Consider the following 16,625-nt stretch of genomic DNA (forward strand, 5'->3'; position numbering starts at 1 on the left):
TAGGCAAGTCACTTAACCTCTTCATGACCCAAGCAATTCTCTAAGACTCTACTTTGCCTAGAAAGGGGGTGTGCGTGTGGGGAGGTGGGTAATACTTGCACTGGTTGAGGGAGTTTCCTTGTGCCAGTGAAATCACAGTTTCAGTCCTTATCAAAATTCCTAAGGTTAACAAGGCAGCACCTCCCTCACAACTACCCTGTGGAGCTTTGATAGTTCGTAAGCTTTGTCGTTCTTATTTTACATGAAAATGATGAAAATGAGAGGTCAAGGGATTGGTCTGTGATCAAAGAGGTAGGGAGTATCAAAGCTGGACCATGAAGATTGGTCTTGTGCTTTTTTCCCTGTATATACAGTCTGTGAAATGATTAGGAAAACACATTTTTCTAAGTCTTTTTTGGATGGTGAAGGGGGCATGGTGGGAATCTGGTATTGCTGAATTATTTACCACTTCTCCCTTCCAACTATATGGATAATTGAGAGTTGACTGTAATTATATCATGAGCAAGCAGAGGGGTTAGTGGGGCCATCTATTATAAGGACAGCAAAAATTATGAGTTGTGTGGGAGTAAGAATTCACAGCCATTCTTCCAGTTCCTCCAGGAAGCTGGAAGAGGTGACCCTTCACCTGCCTTGGACTGGTTGAGGGGCATGTTCTTGGAGGTAAGGGGCTGGCTGGATGGCCACTGCCACTCTGAAACCTAGATTGGTCCTGCTTTCCAAGCTTTGTGTTGGAATATCCTTGGGGTGGTGGTGATGGGGTGGAAATTTGCCCTCCTTCTTCATGGCTGTCCCCCAGGCCAGTGTTAGGGGTCTTACCCAGTTCTGGGGGTGACCCACCCCTACCCCCTAGCCCTCCTGCTGGCCTCCAGGGAACTGACACGCAGCCACCGACTCAAGCGTCTCTTGGAAGTCGTCCTAGCCGTCGGCAATTACATGAACAAGGGACAACGAGGGGGAGCTTATGGCTTCCGAGTCTCCAGCCTCAACAAGATTGCTGACACCAAGTCCAGTATTGACAGGTGCGAGCTCTCCCTTCTTCCACCTTCCCAACCTCCCCTTTGTCCTGCCCATGACTCCCTCATTCCCTGGTGTGCTACTTGGATTTCTTTCGTGGTCTCTTAAATCGATGCCTTCTGACCAACCCTTTCCCCCACCTCCCAACTTCAGGAACATCTCATTGCTCCATTATCTGATCATGATTTTGGAGAAGAATTTCCCTGACATCCTCAACATGCCTACTGAGCTTCAGCATCTCTCCGAGGCTGCCAAAGTCAAGTGAGTGGATATATCCTTCCCTATTATTGTTCTAGCCATCCAGCCTTGGATTATCCCCCAAGTCTCTCCCGGCTCTTGGACATTTCCACCGGGCTCCTATGGCAATGAGGGACTGGGGGAAAGGGAGAGCAGCAACCAGAATTTTACTTAGTGGTAGAGAGAAGCCAACCAGACATTGAACTTTTGCTGTGAATAACGTACATACAGATGAAAATTGACTGTGCAGAATTCACTTAAACAGGGTTTTCTCTTTTTTAATGAAAACATAACTTTTCACCTGAAGATCTAGGTTTTGAAATAAATATCATGAATTCATATGGAAAATCAGAATCTAGTCCCTGTTTGAGATCCAAGCTCCCCCAGGGAAAAGCTTAGAGGTGGGGAGGAGGCCTGTATTAGAAACTTCTATGGAAGGTGAGGGATCAGGGAGACCATGCCCTGCCCCTTTACAAATTGGGAAATTACAGTCCAGTCCCTTGACCTGTTTTCCCTGCAGTCTGTCAGAGCTGGAGAAGGAAGTAAACAACATCAGAAAAGGGCTGAGAGCTGTGGAGGTGGTGAGTACCTACCCCTGGATTCCCATCCCCTAAGACTTGGGAGTTGGTACCATATGGGGCAAGAGCCTTGGAGAGAGCTGTTCACAGAGATGGGCCCTCGCAGTGGGATGGCAAAGCCATCCTCTGTTCACTAATGTTTCATGGGTATTAGGGTGTTTTGTTTTGTTTTGTCCTCCCAATTGGATTTAAGCCTCTTATTAAGGCCTAGGATTGTACTTTATACTTTTCCGTATCCTGCCCTACCCTAATCCCCACCCTGCCCTATCCAGTACTTGGGACAGGGCTGAGGCTACCTGGTGGGGCATCTACTTGCCAATTGGCACAATGATTGACAATGATGCTTCCTCAAATTTCCATCCCTATTTCAGGTCCAATTCAAGACAACAGGTAATCCAAAAAGTCATTTCTGTTTGACATCAATTAGATTTCAGTTTTATCTTCCTATAATTATGTTTGACTTAGGTTGATAATAAAATGAGCTGATATTCCTTTTAGCCTTGAGGAAATGGGTAGGGTTGAGATAGCTGAAAAAATTGGGGGGAGAAAGAGAGAGGGAGAGAGAGACAGAGGGGAAGAAGGAGAGAGAGGAAAGACACACACACACAGAGAGAGAGAGAGAGAGAGAGAATGTGTTAGTCCTGGAGATGATCCTGAAGAAGGATCATAAGATCATAGACCCAGAGCTGGAAGACACTCTAAGAGGGCACACAAAAATCCTGTATTTTAAAGTTTTATGAATTTTAAAGCATTATTCTGAGAAAAGGTCTCTAGGCTTCGCCAGACTGACAAAGGAAGACCATGTCACAAACTAGACTAAGAATGAACAATTAAGAACCCCTGCTCTAGAGGTCATCTAGTCCTGTCTTCTCGTTTTTAGTTTTTTTATTTTTGGAGGCAGTTGGGGTTAAGTGACTTGCTCAGGGTCACACAGCCAACAGGTGTCTGGGGACAACTTTGAATTCAGGTCCTCCAGACTCCAAGGCCAGTGCTGTATCCCTTGTGCCACCTAGCTGCCCCTATCCCCTCATTTTATAGTGGAGGAAACTAAGACCCAGGGGAGTATAAGAGACTGGTCAAGGTTACACCCTACTTAATAAATTTAATTCAAGATACTCTTTTTTTATTTTTCCTCACTCCATTCTTGGGAGATTGAAGACTCCTCTTTTCTCTAAGGACTTAGTTCTCTGCTTGAAGCATCCTAGTAAATATCTCCTGGATGCTAGCCTTTATTGGTCAAATATTAAAATATTCTGCAACCTTTCTCTGAGCCTCTGGGTATCTCCTGCTGGTGGGTGTGAGAGATAAAGAACCAGAGACACAGGTGGCTTTCCCTTCCCCTCTGGTTGGATGTGGTGCTTCTGAGGAAAGATTTGTTGACTGGGGGACAGGAAGATGCACAAATCCAGAAAGAATGGGAATGGGGTTCCATTGCAAATATGACTACTTGAGGCTCGATATCAGGAAAAACACAGATAGTTGTTTGTAGAAGGCTGAAGAATCAACCTCTATGAAAGTCTCTAAAAAGAAGAAAAAGCTCTTTCTCTCCTCCTCCTCCCAGTTCATTCAACCTGAGTGCAAAGGTAGTAATAGACAGGGGAATGGATACCATGGCTTTCTGAAGATCCTTCCAGCCCAAGAAATTCTGAGACTGTTTCCTTACTGTGTTCCTTTTGGTGGAAGAAAGGGTAGGAGCCTGGTATAAGGGAGCTCCCTCCCTTTTAATGCTGAACAATTTTAGCCTAAAATCCCCTTCCCCTGAATTCACTTTTCTCCTCGATTCACAGGAGCTAGAATATCAGAAACACCAGAAAAGGGAGTCAGGTGATAAATTCGTCCCAATCATGAGCGACTTCGTCACTGTTGCCAGCTTCAGTTTCTCAGAACTGGAGGATCAACTTAATGAAGCCAGGGACAAGGTAAGGATATTCCCACCCTCCTGTTTTCCTGATCCTCAATCCCAGCTCCACTGGGTCCCCCAAGACAGACTAAAGATCCCTCATTCCAAATTCCTTCCCACTTTAGCCCCTGATGATCAACTCTCCATGACCTAAACCCTATATATCTGTTTCCTCCCCACCCTGCTCTCACTGACAGTTTGCCAGGGCACTGAAGCACTTTGGAGAATCCGAGGGCAAGATGCAGCCGGATGAGTTTTTTGGCATCTTTGACACCTTCCTTCAAGCCTTCTCTGAGGCCCGGCAGGACCTGGACAGCATGAGGAGAAAGAAGGAAGAGGAGGAGAGACGGGCACGGATGGAAGCCATGGTAGGGAGAGACGCTGAAGGGGAAGAGAAGGGAGGGATGTGGAGGAAGTGGGAAGAGGAAAAAACACTAAGGAAACAAAATATGGCTGAGAGATAATGAGCAAGCTGATAATGGTGCGCATAAAATGCTACCTTGTAGGGAGGAACAAGGATTTGGGAGTGTCATGGGTGGTGGTGGGGCATAAAGACTGGGCTCCTTGGCCAATCCTTCTCTTTCAACAGCCCCACCCACCCCAGTAATTACTGGACTATATCCAGTTGTCCTAGTCTATATCTGGCCATTGGACTCAGATGGCTCCAGAGGAGAAAGTGAGGCTAGTGACCTTGCACAGCCCTCCCTCCCTCAAATCCAATTCATTTACAAGTCATGGCATTATATCCCTGATGTCATGTTCCTTTTTGAGAATGAAGGACAAACAACAACCCAGTCATTCCAGGAACATGATAGAAAGTGGCAGAACTGAAACACTTTGAGAGAAGAGGGAAAGGTCCGAGGAAGAGGATTAAGGATTCAGATTACTTTCAGGAGGGCTAGGAATCAGTGTGAGGCTGTTAGGGGAAAGGGAATAAGCATTTATAGAGTGCCTACTATGTGCCAGGCACTGTGTTAAGAGCTTCACAAATATCTCATATGATCCTCACAATAATCCTGCGAGGTAGGTACTATTCTTATCTCTAGTTTTTTAGTTGGGGAAACTGAGGCAGAGGTTAAGCGACTTGCCCAGGGTCATATCTTAAGCTTTATTTGTACTCAGGTCTTCCTGACTTCAGAATCCACTCTCTACTTACTTCATCCACCTAGCAGCCTGTAGAGCATTTTAGCAAGAAAATGGAGCCGGGAGATCTTTTGATATATTTTCCCATTTCCGTAAAGTGCTTTGTTTGCAAAGCAAACAAATCACATAGTTTAAATGCTAGTTGTTCATATTATTGGAGTTATTGATCAGAAACTGAGCCATTTTTGAGAAGAGGGAGGGAATATGAATTCCCACCATATCTGGTTTCCCCATGGGGATGGAGTGAGGGGGAGAGATTGATTGCCGATCCTTCCTGGGACTGGCCTCTCTCCAAAACTGCTCCTATTGACCCGGCTTGTTTCCACCCGCAGCTGAAGGAGCAGCGGGATCGGGAGCGTCGACAACGGAAAGCAGCTGTGGGTGTCAGCTCCTTGGAGGAGGGCGGAGAGTTCGACGACCTGGTGTCCGCTCTGCGCTCAGGGGAAGTCTTTGACAAGGACTTGTCCAAGCTCAAACGAAGCCGCAAGCGGTCAGGGCCCCAGACACTCGAAATAAGCCGGGAGCGGGCGGTGAACAAGCTAAATTATTGACTTGGAGACTTTGGCAGCAGCAGGAGGATGGGTGCAGCTGGAGGAAGCTGAGGGAGAACTAAAAGGGGGTGGCCTAATCGGGTGCTCAAGCTGGATTTGGGGCCGTAGCGTGTGACTGGCCCACGTACGTCCCCCTTCATTCTCTAATTACCCTTCTTGTGCCCTGCCCCCATTCTGCTGGGACTGACTCCTGCTCTGAAGGCATCTCCAGGAATCTCTATTGTTTCTCAGCCAGAGGTGTGGTCACTTCTGAGGAATGCCTACAAGTTGTGTGGAGGGCCCACAGCCCCACCTGGGTACCTGCATGTTGGTATAGAATGGTTCTAGCAGCTCACGGATCAGCTCTGAGCCCCCACCAAGATGTTGCGGAGACTTCACTGATGGGGAAAGGGTAGTGGGAGGAGGGGCATTTTCTTTGTATGGTCTCTGAGAGCTAAAGCACGTAGTCCCCTTGTCCTTGGTACTGACACCCCTTTCTGCCTGGAGCATCTAGGTTAGGGACAGGTCTAGCAACAAACCTAACACAAAAATGTTTTATTTAGATGAAAGAGAAAAAGGAAAAAAAATATAGAGAGATTTTCTGGAAGCTGCCAAAACACAAACGAGCTTTGTTAATCTTCTACCCTGAGTGCATTAAGATTTCAGATGTTTGTCTAAGAAGCCAGTGGAATGGCAAGATGGATGGAGGGAAGGATATGGCCCAATGCAAAAAAAAAAAAAAGTGATCCAAAGAACAGGAAGACAGTCTGAGTTGGTCATGAGCTAGAGAACTGGGTTATTTTCCTCAGTATTTTGGTGTAAGTAAGAGACTCGGTATTGATGGAGACTGGCTGGGCCTCTGCCTCACCTTCAGTGAAACATTTATATTGTAGCCAAAGTCAGGGACTTGGGCTTATGCATGATGACTATATTCCCTATCCCCGGAACAGAATCTGGCTTGACTGTTCCTTCTTTCTCTCTTTGGAGGGGAATGATTTGGGATCAGCTGCCTAGCCCCCTTCCTAAACCTTACCCCCCACCTCTGGAACACAAACCCTGACACCCTGCCCTCTCCTACTCCAACCTGCACCTCACCCTTACCCTCTCTCATCCTCCCGCCTTTCAAATGTACATACTCACTGACCATTGTCCTGGAGACATGGAATATGTGCATTCTCTGTCAGGAGCCCAGAGAACACCAGCACCTTAGACCCTGGTTTGATTTTTTTCCTGCTCTCTTAAAGAAACTTATTTGCTCACAGCTGTATTTCTTTCAGACAATGCCTAACTTTCAATACAGCCTGTCTCATAAAAGTGGGAAATGCCAGCCCCTCCTCTTCCCTGGTCATCCAAGGTCCTGCCCATCTTAGAGAAGGCCTGAGTATGTGTGGGAAGGGTGGAGAGCCACTTAGAAGAAAGTCATCTCTTCCCTCAGCTGAAGAGTGAACGAACTATCAATATGGATGGATGAGACAAGTCATTTTTCCACAGCTTTCTGGGGGGGGGGGGGGGGGGTGTCACATATTTTAAAGCCATACCCTGCAAATCAGGCCTAATACAGCCAGTCCTTGTTTACATTTCTCCAATGAGGGATTTACCATTTAGGACCAGTGGGACCAAGCTCAGATCTAAAACGAGGGTTGTAGATTGAAAGAACTGTGAGTGATGGGGTGTGATTCCCTTCAGTAAATGGTCTTGGAGCTAAGAAGTGGGTATGGCCTCCAGCCACTTACCTCCCAACTTGTAAATCTGTTTTCTACTCCTCAGCTGCCAAAAGAGGTAGCCCTACTTGGAGAAGGTGGGTAGATAGGGGGACAGGTTAACAAGACCGGCTGATAATCCCCTTCCGACTCAATTCTTCCCCATCCTCCTCCACCGCCATCTTAACTCTTATCTTACACTGTCCTTTGGTTAGCTCATTGACACCTTGCCCTCTAATTCCTGATCCCTAGGGAGTCAGAAAGATCAGAGGTATCATGGTGAGGGCAGGAAACTTTCATCTGTAGTGGATTTTCCCTCTTCATTTATCATGACTTTTAGCCTTTAAGTGCCTTTCACTTGGAGTAACAACCAGATTCTCCTCTTTTTACTTCATGTCTCTGACATTTGTTTGCTCTGACCAAATCCCCCTTCTCACTGTGGACTGATGAGCAGGCCCACTCTCCAGTTGCCAACCTTTGGCCTTCAGGAGGGAGAGAGGGGCAGTGAGCATCCTGGGTGATCTGGGAGATTGAGGGCAAGGCACCAGGGCCTTGCCTGAGAGACAAGAGATCCTAGAGGGGAGGCCATACTGCCCTCTGAGAAGCATGTGCTCAGCATGTGTTGAGTGTGAGTTGGACTGGAGGACGGGATAAGGAACAGGGGTGGAGATATTTCCACCCAAATGTAGGACGGACAGGGTCAAAGATAAGAAAGAGGAGGGAGTTGAGTTGTCTGGACTTGGGGTGTTGGGGAGGGATGTGATTACAGTTGTGGTCTTCCAGAGTTCTGATTAAAAACTGTCCCTCTTTCACACATACACCCTTATCCCAAGGAGGCATTGGGAAGGATTTCAGACACATTTGTCCAAGGAGTGAATGAGATAGAAGGTGGGATGTTGGGAAAGTTGTTAATGTGACCAATTTGATAGGACTTTCCTCCACCTTGGGTACCCCAAAATGCAAACCATTTCAACTTCTTGCCCTCCTGTCCTCCCAAGCCATAAGCAAACAGTGCTGTTACCCCTGCCCCTATGACACAGTCCCACTCAATAGAGGGTAGCACCCAGTAGGGTGGCCTTGCCATAGCATGTGCTTCTTCCTCCTGGCATCCTTCTTGTATTGCCACAGGAAAGTCCCAGATACTGACATCTGGAGATACCTGGTGGATAGCGTGCCTTTCTGTCCGGGAGCATATGGCATACGCAGTTTTGTTTAGTTTGTTTCTAATTTAGATGAAGCCCATCAGTCCCGGAAGCCTGATTTCTATTTATTGTTCCCTAGTTACTGCTGGCCCAGAGGGCCGATGGAGGCAGTGGAGGCTGCTTGGCAAGATTAGATCCCCACCATCCCCCCCAACAGACTGACTGAAGAGGCTGGCCCAGCAAGAATTGGGGGGAAGAGGGAGTCATTGACCGAAGCCCCATAGAGGCTGGGTCGAACTGGTACCTGGTGTACTGCCTTGTTTTAATCTCTAACAAACCATTAAGTTTTGCTCTTTGCCCTTTTCCCCCTGGTCTGCCTTTTCTCGGGGTAAATTTTCCCCACTAATTTTACATCAGATGCAGAATTCATGTTTGATGTAATGTAGCCTCCCCCCTTTCCCCTCCCCATCCCCAACACAGAACCCAGATCCCAACCCACCCTTGGCCTCCACCTCTAGATCTCACATGAGAGGAAGCTTGCTGGAGGAGGACTCTAAGGCAGGAGTGTGTGTGAGGGGGATGTATCTCCTCCTCATCAGTCTCTCCCAATCCCCAAGCTGGGGCTGTCCCCTTCCATCAGTCACACCTCAGTGGCATGGTCACATTCACCAGCTATCTCAGACAATGAGTCTAATGTACAAAATCTGTAGTGTCCTTTTTATTCGCACCTTTTTTTATAAGAATATACTGTAATACTAAAAATATTAAATCCATACAGCCCCTTTATCCTCTGTCTTGTGCCTGGTCTTTATTATCTTGCTTCGTTTTGCATCTAAAATGAGTGTTTGTATCTTGGAACTAGGGAGATGATGTGGGGATGAAAGCCTGGAGAAAGGCTAGGGCCAAGAGGCAAAGCCTGAGACTGGCTGGAGGTGGAAAGAAATCATGGGGTTAAACAAGGGTGTGGGAGTGGTCCTGGGGAATACGCTATTGGAAAAACAAGAAAAGCGCCTTTTTAGACATCATCTAGTCTAGCACCATTGCAAAGGGAAGCCCTTTCTAGTGGTCAAACACATAAGTAAAGTTGTTCATGGGTCTCCAGATGGTGGGAAAGGGAATAGATTTTCTTGCTGTGTTGGCTGGGGAGAGGAGGTGGGAGGAGGAACACAGGACTTCCATGAACCTACTGGCCTGTGGCTGGTCTCATCCCTGTCTTGAGACGTAGGGAATGCAGGGAGAGGTTCCATACGATACTGTAATGGGAACCTGGTATGTACAATTTTCCAAGAAATTCCAAGTGGCTGAAGGTAAGAGAGGGTTGAGAAAGAAGGCCTGGTGCTACAAGTCAAGCTAGGGGTCACCTCCTCCCCCAACACTAATTTAGACAGGAAAGGGCTTATTAGAACTAACTTTTGGAGGATAGACATCTAGTTGCTGGGCCTCTTCATACGTTATTAGCTCAGTTAAAAACAGGCAAATGGGAGATTTTTGAGTTAATGTAGAGGGAGAGAGAATGAGAAAGAATGCCTTAAATCTTCATAGTCACTCCCTCTACCCTCCTTTGATAAAACTCTCACTTTTATTCTTTTTAAAAACTAATTGTCAAGGGTTTATTCAATTGTTCATTTTCTTTTTTCAGTCATGTCTGCCTCTTCATGACACCATTTGGGGTTTTCTTGGCAAAGATACTGAAGTGGTTTGCCATTTCTTTCTCCAGCTCATTTTACATATGAGGAAACAGGATGAAGTGACTTGTCCAGGGTCATACAGCTAGTAAGTGTCTGAGGCCAGATTTGAACTTAGGAAGATGAGTCTCTGTGACTTCTGGCTCAGCACTCTATCCACTGTGCCCCCTAGTTTTGCATGCCCCCCCCCACCTTGTTCAATAAAAAAGCAAGTGGGTACCATTAACTGAGAACCAAGGAGGAAAGTAGTCTTCAATCTTTCTGTCCCTATTTTCCCTGGGAAGATGGAAAGACAAGGGGAGATCAGTAGCCAGACTCAGTCACTGTCATCGTGCATAGTTGTCAAACCAATGGGTTAAGATGTCAGATACCCCAGGATCTGGCAAGACATCACTGTCAGGATCAGATGGAATGGAGAAGAGAAGGGAAAGGAAGATAATCAAGACACAAGAGGGAGGTGGCACTCCTAAGCCTAAAACTGAGAAAATGAAAGGGTGATGTATGATTGCGTGGTGGCCCAGAGAGGAAAACTCCAAGCTTCCTGCCCCCTCATACTTAATGTCAATAATGGCTGGAATTTCTACTGCACCAACTATGTAGGCACTATGTTAAGTGTTTTACAAATATCATCTCACTTGATTCTCACAACAACCCTGCAAGGTAGGTGCTATTATTATCCCCATTTTACAGATGAGGAGACTGAGGCAAACAGAGGTTAAGTGACTTGTCCAAACTTACAGTTAGGAAGTGCCTGGGGCTAAATTTGAACTCAGGCCTTCCTGACTCCAGGCAGGATAACATATCCACTGCACCACCTTTGTGAAATAGAAAAATTAAGGTAAATCTGCAAAGGGGTAAAGGTTGGGGGAAAAGTGTCAGACCACATTCCTGATCCAGAAAGAAATAAACCCAAATCAGGAATGGTCACTAAGTTCCTTCCAAAGTGTAAAAACTCGAACTCCACAGCTAAGTTGAAATCATCCTCATTCACCCTCACTAATAAAATTCCTTTTCCTACCCCACCTACATAAACTTCCAAGGAATTGGGAGAGAAGGGAGTGACTTTTGACTACCCATGAATCTTTGCCTCTCTGGTTGGCTGGGGCAAGGCTATCACAAGAAGGATAATAACTGGGGTTTGGAGAAGGGATGAGGAGATGAACCACCCTCCTTGGGCTGCAGAGGTGGGAGATGATGGCTGTGGAATGTTACCTCTACCGTCAGATGGAATCTCTGCTTTGGCTAGTTTCTCCTTAATGATGAGGGGGTGTGGGAGAGCATATCTAGAAATGACTGTGAGGTTTAAAAAAATTAATAAATGCAACAAGCAAAAATCCTTACGGTCGCCCTTCCTTCCCTCTCTGGAAGAAGAAACCAGATGAAAATCCTCTCCCAGGAAGGCAGGGGCAGGGGCTCTAAGATGATAAGGGGACCAACAGGCAAGACAGGATATCCCCAAAGTCTTAGGGCCCTTTACTTAAACTCTTTAGTAGCTTAAAACTGCATTGAAGACCCAAATCCAAGCAAAAATAAGTAAGATGGAAAAAAATGGTGAGCAAGGGAGAGTACGGTGGGGGTAGGTGGTATTAATAAACTCTCTTATCCAGGGCCACTAGTTTAACTTGTCGATGACTTGGACCTTTGTCTCCCCATGGCTGGCCCCACAGTGTCATTCCAAGGATCAAATGATGTCATGAACATGAAAGTATTTTGAAAAGTATTCAATGTTGAAAAGTATGTTGAATGCTCTGCAAAAGTAAAGTATCGTTCTAGTTCTCACTATCCCCAGGTGTATATATCTCACCAGGTCTCTGAGGTCCTTTCTAGCTTGGAATGAATGACTAGACTATTCTTAAGGTACCTCCTAGCTCTGACATTCTTTGTCCTGGAGAATGGGGAGTGCTAAAAGGGCACAGTGACCCAGATAAAGATGAAACCTCCTCCCCCCCAAACCCATTCTTCATCCTAGATTCTGAGACAAAGTCTGTTGCAAATTCTCAGAAAGGGAGGGGACTTTGGTCTGTCAGAGTTACAGATGAGAGGGTTCAGAATTCGACCTTCGGTTAAAGTTCCCGCGTTGGCCCCCTGTTTTGCTAAGCAATTGGATCTCTCCCAGGACAATATCCCTGCTGACTGCTTTGCACATGTCATAGAGGGTGAGGGCAGCAATGGTAGCGGAAGTGAGGGCTTCCATTTCCACACCAGTGGGACCCCGTGCCCTACATGATGCCTGGATCACCACAGCATGGCGGGCAGCATCCAGCTGGAACTGGACCCGGGTGTGGCTCAGAGTCACATGATGGCACAGAGGGATCAGCTGGCTGGTCAGTTTGGCTGCCTGGATTCCAGCCAGCTGGGCCACAGCCAAGGCATCACCTTTCTGTAGCTGGTTCTGCTGGACAAGGTTAAAGGCCTCAGGTCCCAGGAAGACCACAGCTGAGGCCACGGCCACCCTCTCTGTGGTTGGCTTTCCACCTACATCAACCATGGCAGCTCGTCCCTCTGAGTCTACGTGGGTCAGTTGGTCTGAGAGAGGAGAGAGTCTGGGGATAGCTGGAAGAACTGGTGTGTCTGTGTTAAGGCACTTAGTGTTGAAGTCAGGATCTTGGGGGTGAGAGCTGTAGAATCTCCAAGACGAGCTTGCCTCTAACCTCAATTGGGTTGGAGGAAGGACCTGTGGCAATCCCCATTTTGTCCACATGGCTCCCATGGGGCCAGAGAAACTCCCTCTGGCTCTGAGCCCCTGGATGTGATGAGGGTCCCAAAAGGGGAGGCTGGAAGAGGTCAGAGGAGCATCTCCAAGCTTTGAGAAACACCCTATATGGAAGAAGAAAGGAGGTTAAGGGCAATAGCGAACCACCAAGAAGAGGATATTGTAGATAAGAAGACAGGGAAGACAGTGGGTAGAAAGTCACAAAGACATAAGCAATAGAGAGACACAGGGTGAAACACAAACGGCAAATCTGAAGTAAGCATCTTGAAAACTTTCATCCTTCCCAGTCTCTACGACCAGGTCAGCTTCATCAGCGTGCTACAAAACAATGGTTTGGACTATGGAGGGTAGAGCTCCTATTCTGGGAAACCTCTCCTATCTGCCTATTATGACTTCAGAGTCAATGAGTCAGATGACCTCTCAAAATTACTTCCTTTTTTTAAATAATAAAACTTCTTTAATTTTTACTTGGCACAGCCACATGGCACAGTAGATAGAGTTCTGGGCCTACAGTCAGGAAGACTCCTATTTCTGAGTTCAAATATGGCCTCAGACACTCACAAACTGTGTGACCCTTTGGATAAGTCACCTAACCTTCTTTGCCTAAGTTTCTTTATCTGCAAAATGAGCTGGAGAAGGGAATGGTAAACCACTCCCACTATTTTGCCAACAAAATTTCAAATGGTGTCAAAAAGTGTCAGATATGACTGAACAACAAAAATTTTTACTTCTAGGATCGTAGATTTAGAGCAGGAAGGGACCTTCGAGGCCACTGAGTCCAACCCCCTTTCCATGTTGTATATAAGGAAACTGAAAAATAGAGAGGTTAAGTGATTTTCCAGGGATGGGAGGGTAGGGGGGTGTTAAAAAACTAGTAACTGTCTCTGATATAGGACTGGAACCCAGTCTCCCTGACTCCAAGTCCACTGTCCTATCCACTTTGCTATGATGCTTCTGAAAAACATAGGATTGCAGATCTGTTGCCAGAAGGAACTTCAGAGACCATCCAGAAGTGCAACCTCCTCATGTTACAGAGAAGGAAACTGAGGCAGAAGGATGTGCTTAAGATAGGAAGGCTCAGAGATGGGATTTTAATCTAGGTCCTCAGACTCTTGTACCACAACTGCATTCATTCAGAATTTTTGATAATTCCCAAAAAGAAAAAGAAAAAAAAGTCCCTAGATGAAGTCTCTATCTCCAATAAAAAATCTGTTAAGTAAATTAACAAGTATAAACGAGATGTCAGGGGAAACATTTAACCTACTTAGGAGAAGGCATTTTGTCAAAAGCCTTCAAGAAACCCTCAAGCATTTCAGACCTGCATATTCATACTCTTAGAGGAGACAGGCTCATTACAAAGTTGGCTTTTTTCTTCCTTAAAGCAGGCCCCTTGAAGGACCTCTACCTTTGGGGCCACATTTTGTTAGTCTGGTTCAAGTCATTTTGCACACTTGCAAGTGGTAAAATGTCACTGGAGGCATCACAGCCGTAACATTGAACAAGGAGTCAAGAGACTTAGGTTCTAGTCATGGTTCTTGTACTAACTTCCTTTATGACCTTGGACAAGTCTACTACTCTTTTTGGAGCCTCAATTTCCTCACGTGATCATAGAATTTTAGACCTGGAAAAGAACTTAGCAGAATTCTGGGCCAAAATGTATTCAAAAGGAATCACACTAATCTAATCAATGGTTAAAGGACCTAACGAGTCTTCATTTAACCTCTGCATTTAACCTCCAACAAAGGAAAAACCAACTCCCTATCTCCCAAGGCAGCCCATTCTACTCACAGACAGTCCTTCTCTCTTACCCCACACATGTCCAAGGATTATAACTTTTTTCTCTCCAACATGTCTCATTTATGTCCCCTTCTGTCCACTCACACAAGTAACATTCTGGTGCAGGCTCTTGTTACCTGTCACCTGGACTACTGCTATAGCCTTCTCATTGCCCTCTCAGTCTCTCCCCATTCCAATCCAGCTCACAGTGTTATTTTTCGAAAGGGTAGCTCTGACTAGGTCACACTCTCCAGTGGTTCCTTGTTATCTCCAGTTTCTAACAGGAAGTTCTCTGTTGTTGCTCAGTGGTGTCTGACTTTTCATGACCCCATTTGGAGTTTTCTTGGCAAAGATACTGGAGTGATTTGCCATTTCCTTCTCCAGCTCATTTTGCAGATGAGGACACTGAGACAAGCAGTTAAGTGACTTGCCTGGGATCACATAGTTGTGAAGTGTATGAGGCCAGATTTGAACTCAGGAAGATGAGTCCCTGTAATGTTAATGAAACAGGAAGATCTTCCCTGCCCATTAATAGGTCTATGTGCCCAGTTGTGATACATCCTGAATCACATAAAACCCACTGGGATTCACACCTTTTAGTGCTAATGTGATGCCTTCTGTATGCTCTGAGTTGGTATTTTGCTTTGGGGGTTTGTTCACGAGAAGGATCTTTGATTTCCAGGTTGAGACTCTGAGTAGCCATATGTTCAGAGCCCTCCAACTGCTCAGGTGTCTGTGCTCCCTCGATCCAGTGAGGTATATAAAGGGTACAGCAATACTGCTTTACTCAGACAGTTGGAGCCCTGTCTGTTGGTCTTTGTGCTAATTTCTCTGCTATTTTCTACTTATCTTTCTTGGATATTCCACTTCCAAGGTGCTGACCCTTCCCCCTGAACCAGTGAATATAATTAAAAGTAGGATTGTTAACTCCCTTTTGAGCAGTCTTTTCTTTAAAAGCAGATCAAAGAACCTGTGCTAGCAGGCCATCCTGGGTGTGCTAGGGTACTTGCTACTACAGTCCCCCTGATTCCAGGCCTGACACTCTATGTACTGTGCCACCTAGAAATCCTTTGGGAGCTCCTCGAAACGTGGCCCCTTCTTGTGTTCCACCCTTATTAAATTCTACACTTTACCATCCATTCTAAAATTCAGAAATATTGGCCAGCCTGCTGTACTTCAAATACAACCCCTCCATCACCCGCCTTTGTGCCTTTGCTTTGGCTAGTCCTAATTCCTGGAATGTCCTTCCTGACCTCTGACCTTTGGAATCCCTGGCTTCCTAGAGGACCCACCTCAAACAAGGCTTTCTTTTCCCTCCCCTAGCTGCTACTGCCACCCCCAGGACAGTTACCATCCCTTTGTTCTCTACTTATCTTGTGTGTTCTGATTTTGTGGTCTCCTCCATTAAAATATATATTCCTTGAGGACAGGGATCTCATCTTTTGGCCTTCCCATGTCTAGAACTTAGCACCAAGGCCTGGCGCACAGTATTCATTTAATAAATATTTGCTGATGGATTGATTCAAAAGTGTTTTTCATGATGTGAAACCTTAATTTCTTCCTTTGCAATATCCTCCCATTGTTCCTGCTTCTGCCCTTTGAAGCCAAACAAAGAAATCTAATCTCTCCTCCACATGGCACCTGAGGAATTCCTCACAAAAAAAATTATTTTACTATTATATTAGTAACTAATTATTTAACTGGTATTCAAGCTTGTCTCCTCTGTTTCATCATCGAGGCCCAGCTCTTGTGGGAAGTCTGCCTCTGAAAGACATGACTGAATTTGACAACCCCTAACCTGGGAAGGACAGGCTCTTCAATCTTGGGCTGTACTCTACCCAACTAGGAGACCTTACTCCTGTTTAGAGTGTAAAGAAAATCCAGACCAGGCGAGTTCTTGCTCAGAAGAAATCAGCCCCAATCCTTGTAACCCTCCATTAGAATTTAGGTAACCAAGCTCACGAAGGAGAAAACCAACCAGAGTGATTTGGACGGAGATGGGTGCCCCTGTCCAAATTGCTGGAAGAGGCTGGGCTTCATGATCAAGCTACATTCTCAGGAAGAAGAGCTGAAGACTTCTAGCCCACCTCCTCATTAAATTCCCACCAATCAGGGTTTATTTTCAGTTATCAATGGAATTCCCTTTCAAGGATTATTTAAACCTTTCAGGCTCTCCATGTCTTTTGTCTTTGCTTACCAAGGGAAAC

General features: G+C 45.9%; 2 protein-coding genes across 9 annotated transcripts in view; one reads left to right on the forward strand and one right to left on the reverse strand.

Moving 5' to 3' along the window:
- Window positions 1-6,608, forward strand: part of DAAM2 (dishevelled associated activator of morphogenesis 2) — a 160,773-nt gene extending 154,165 nt beyond the window's left edge. For all 6 annotated transcript variants that reach the window (XM_072642003.1, XM_072642007.1, XM_072642004.1 and 3 more), the window contains 6 exons: window positions 851-1,019; window positions 1,168-1,275; window positions 1,772-1,832; window positions 3,617-3,748; window positions 3,927-4,097; window positions 5,205-6,608. In XM_072642003.1, the coding sequence (XP_072498104.1) occupies window positions 851-1,019; window positions 1,168-1,275; window positions 1,772-1,832; window positions 3,617-3,748; window positions 3,927-4,097; window positions 5,205-5,423 (860 nt within the window). In that variant the 3' untranslated portion in view covers window positions 5,424-6,608. The remainder of the gene's footprint in view (window positions 1-850; window positions 1,020-1,167; window positions 1,276-1,771; window positions 1,833-3,616; window positions 3,749-3,926; window positions 4,098-5,204) is intronic.
- A 4,773-nt stretch (window positions 6,609-11,381) lies between these two features.
- Window positions 11,382-16,625, reverse strand: part of MOCS1 (molybdenum cofactor synthesis 1) — a 43,665-nt gene continuing 38,421 nt past the window's right edge. For 2 of the 3 annotated variants that reach the window (XM_072642011.1, XM_072642010.1), the window contains one exon: window positions 11,636-12,746. Coding sequence is in view for 2 of the 3 variants with exons in the window: in XM_072642010.1 (XP_072498111.1) it covers window positions 11,959-12,746 (788 nt within the window). In the remaining variant the exon portion in view is untranslated. Of the gene's footprint in view, window positions 12,747-16,625 lie in introns of all 3 variants that reach the window. The other variant, XM_072642009.1, reaches the window with a different exon arrangement.

The sequence above is a fragment of the Notamacropus eugenii genome, chromosome 2, assembly GCF_028372415.1.
Source record: "Notamacropus eugenii isolate mMacEug1 chromosome 2, mMacEug1.pri_v2, whole genome shotgun sequence".
NCBI classification, from domain to species: Eukaryota; Metazoa; Chordata; class Mammalia; order Diprotodontia; family Macropodidae; genus Notamacropus; species Notamacropus eugenii.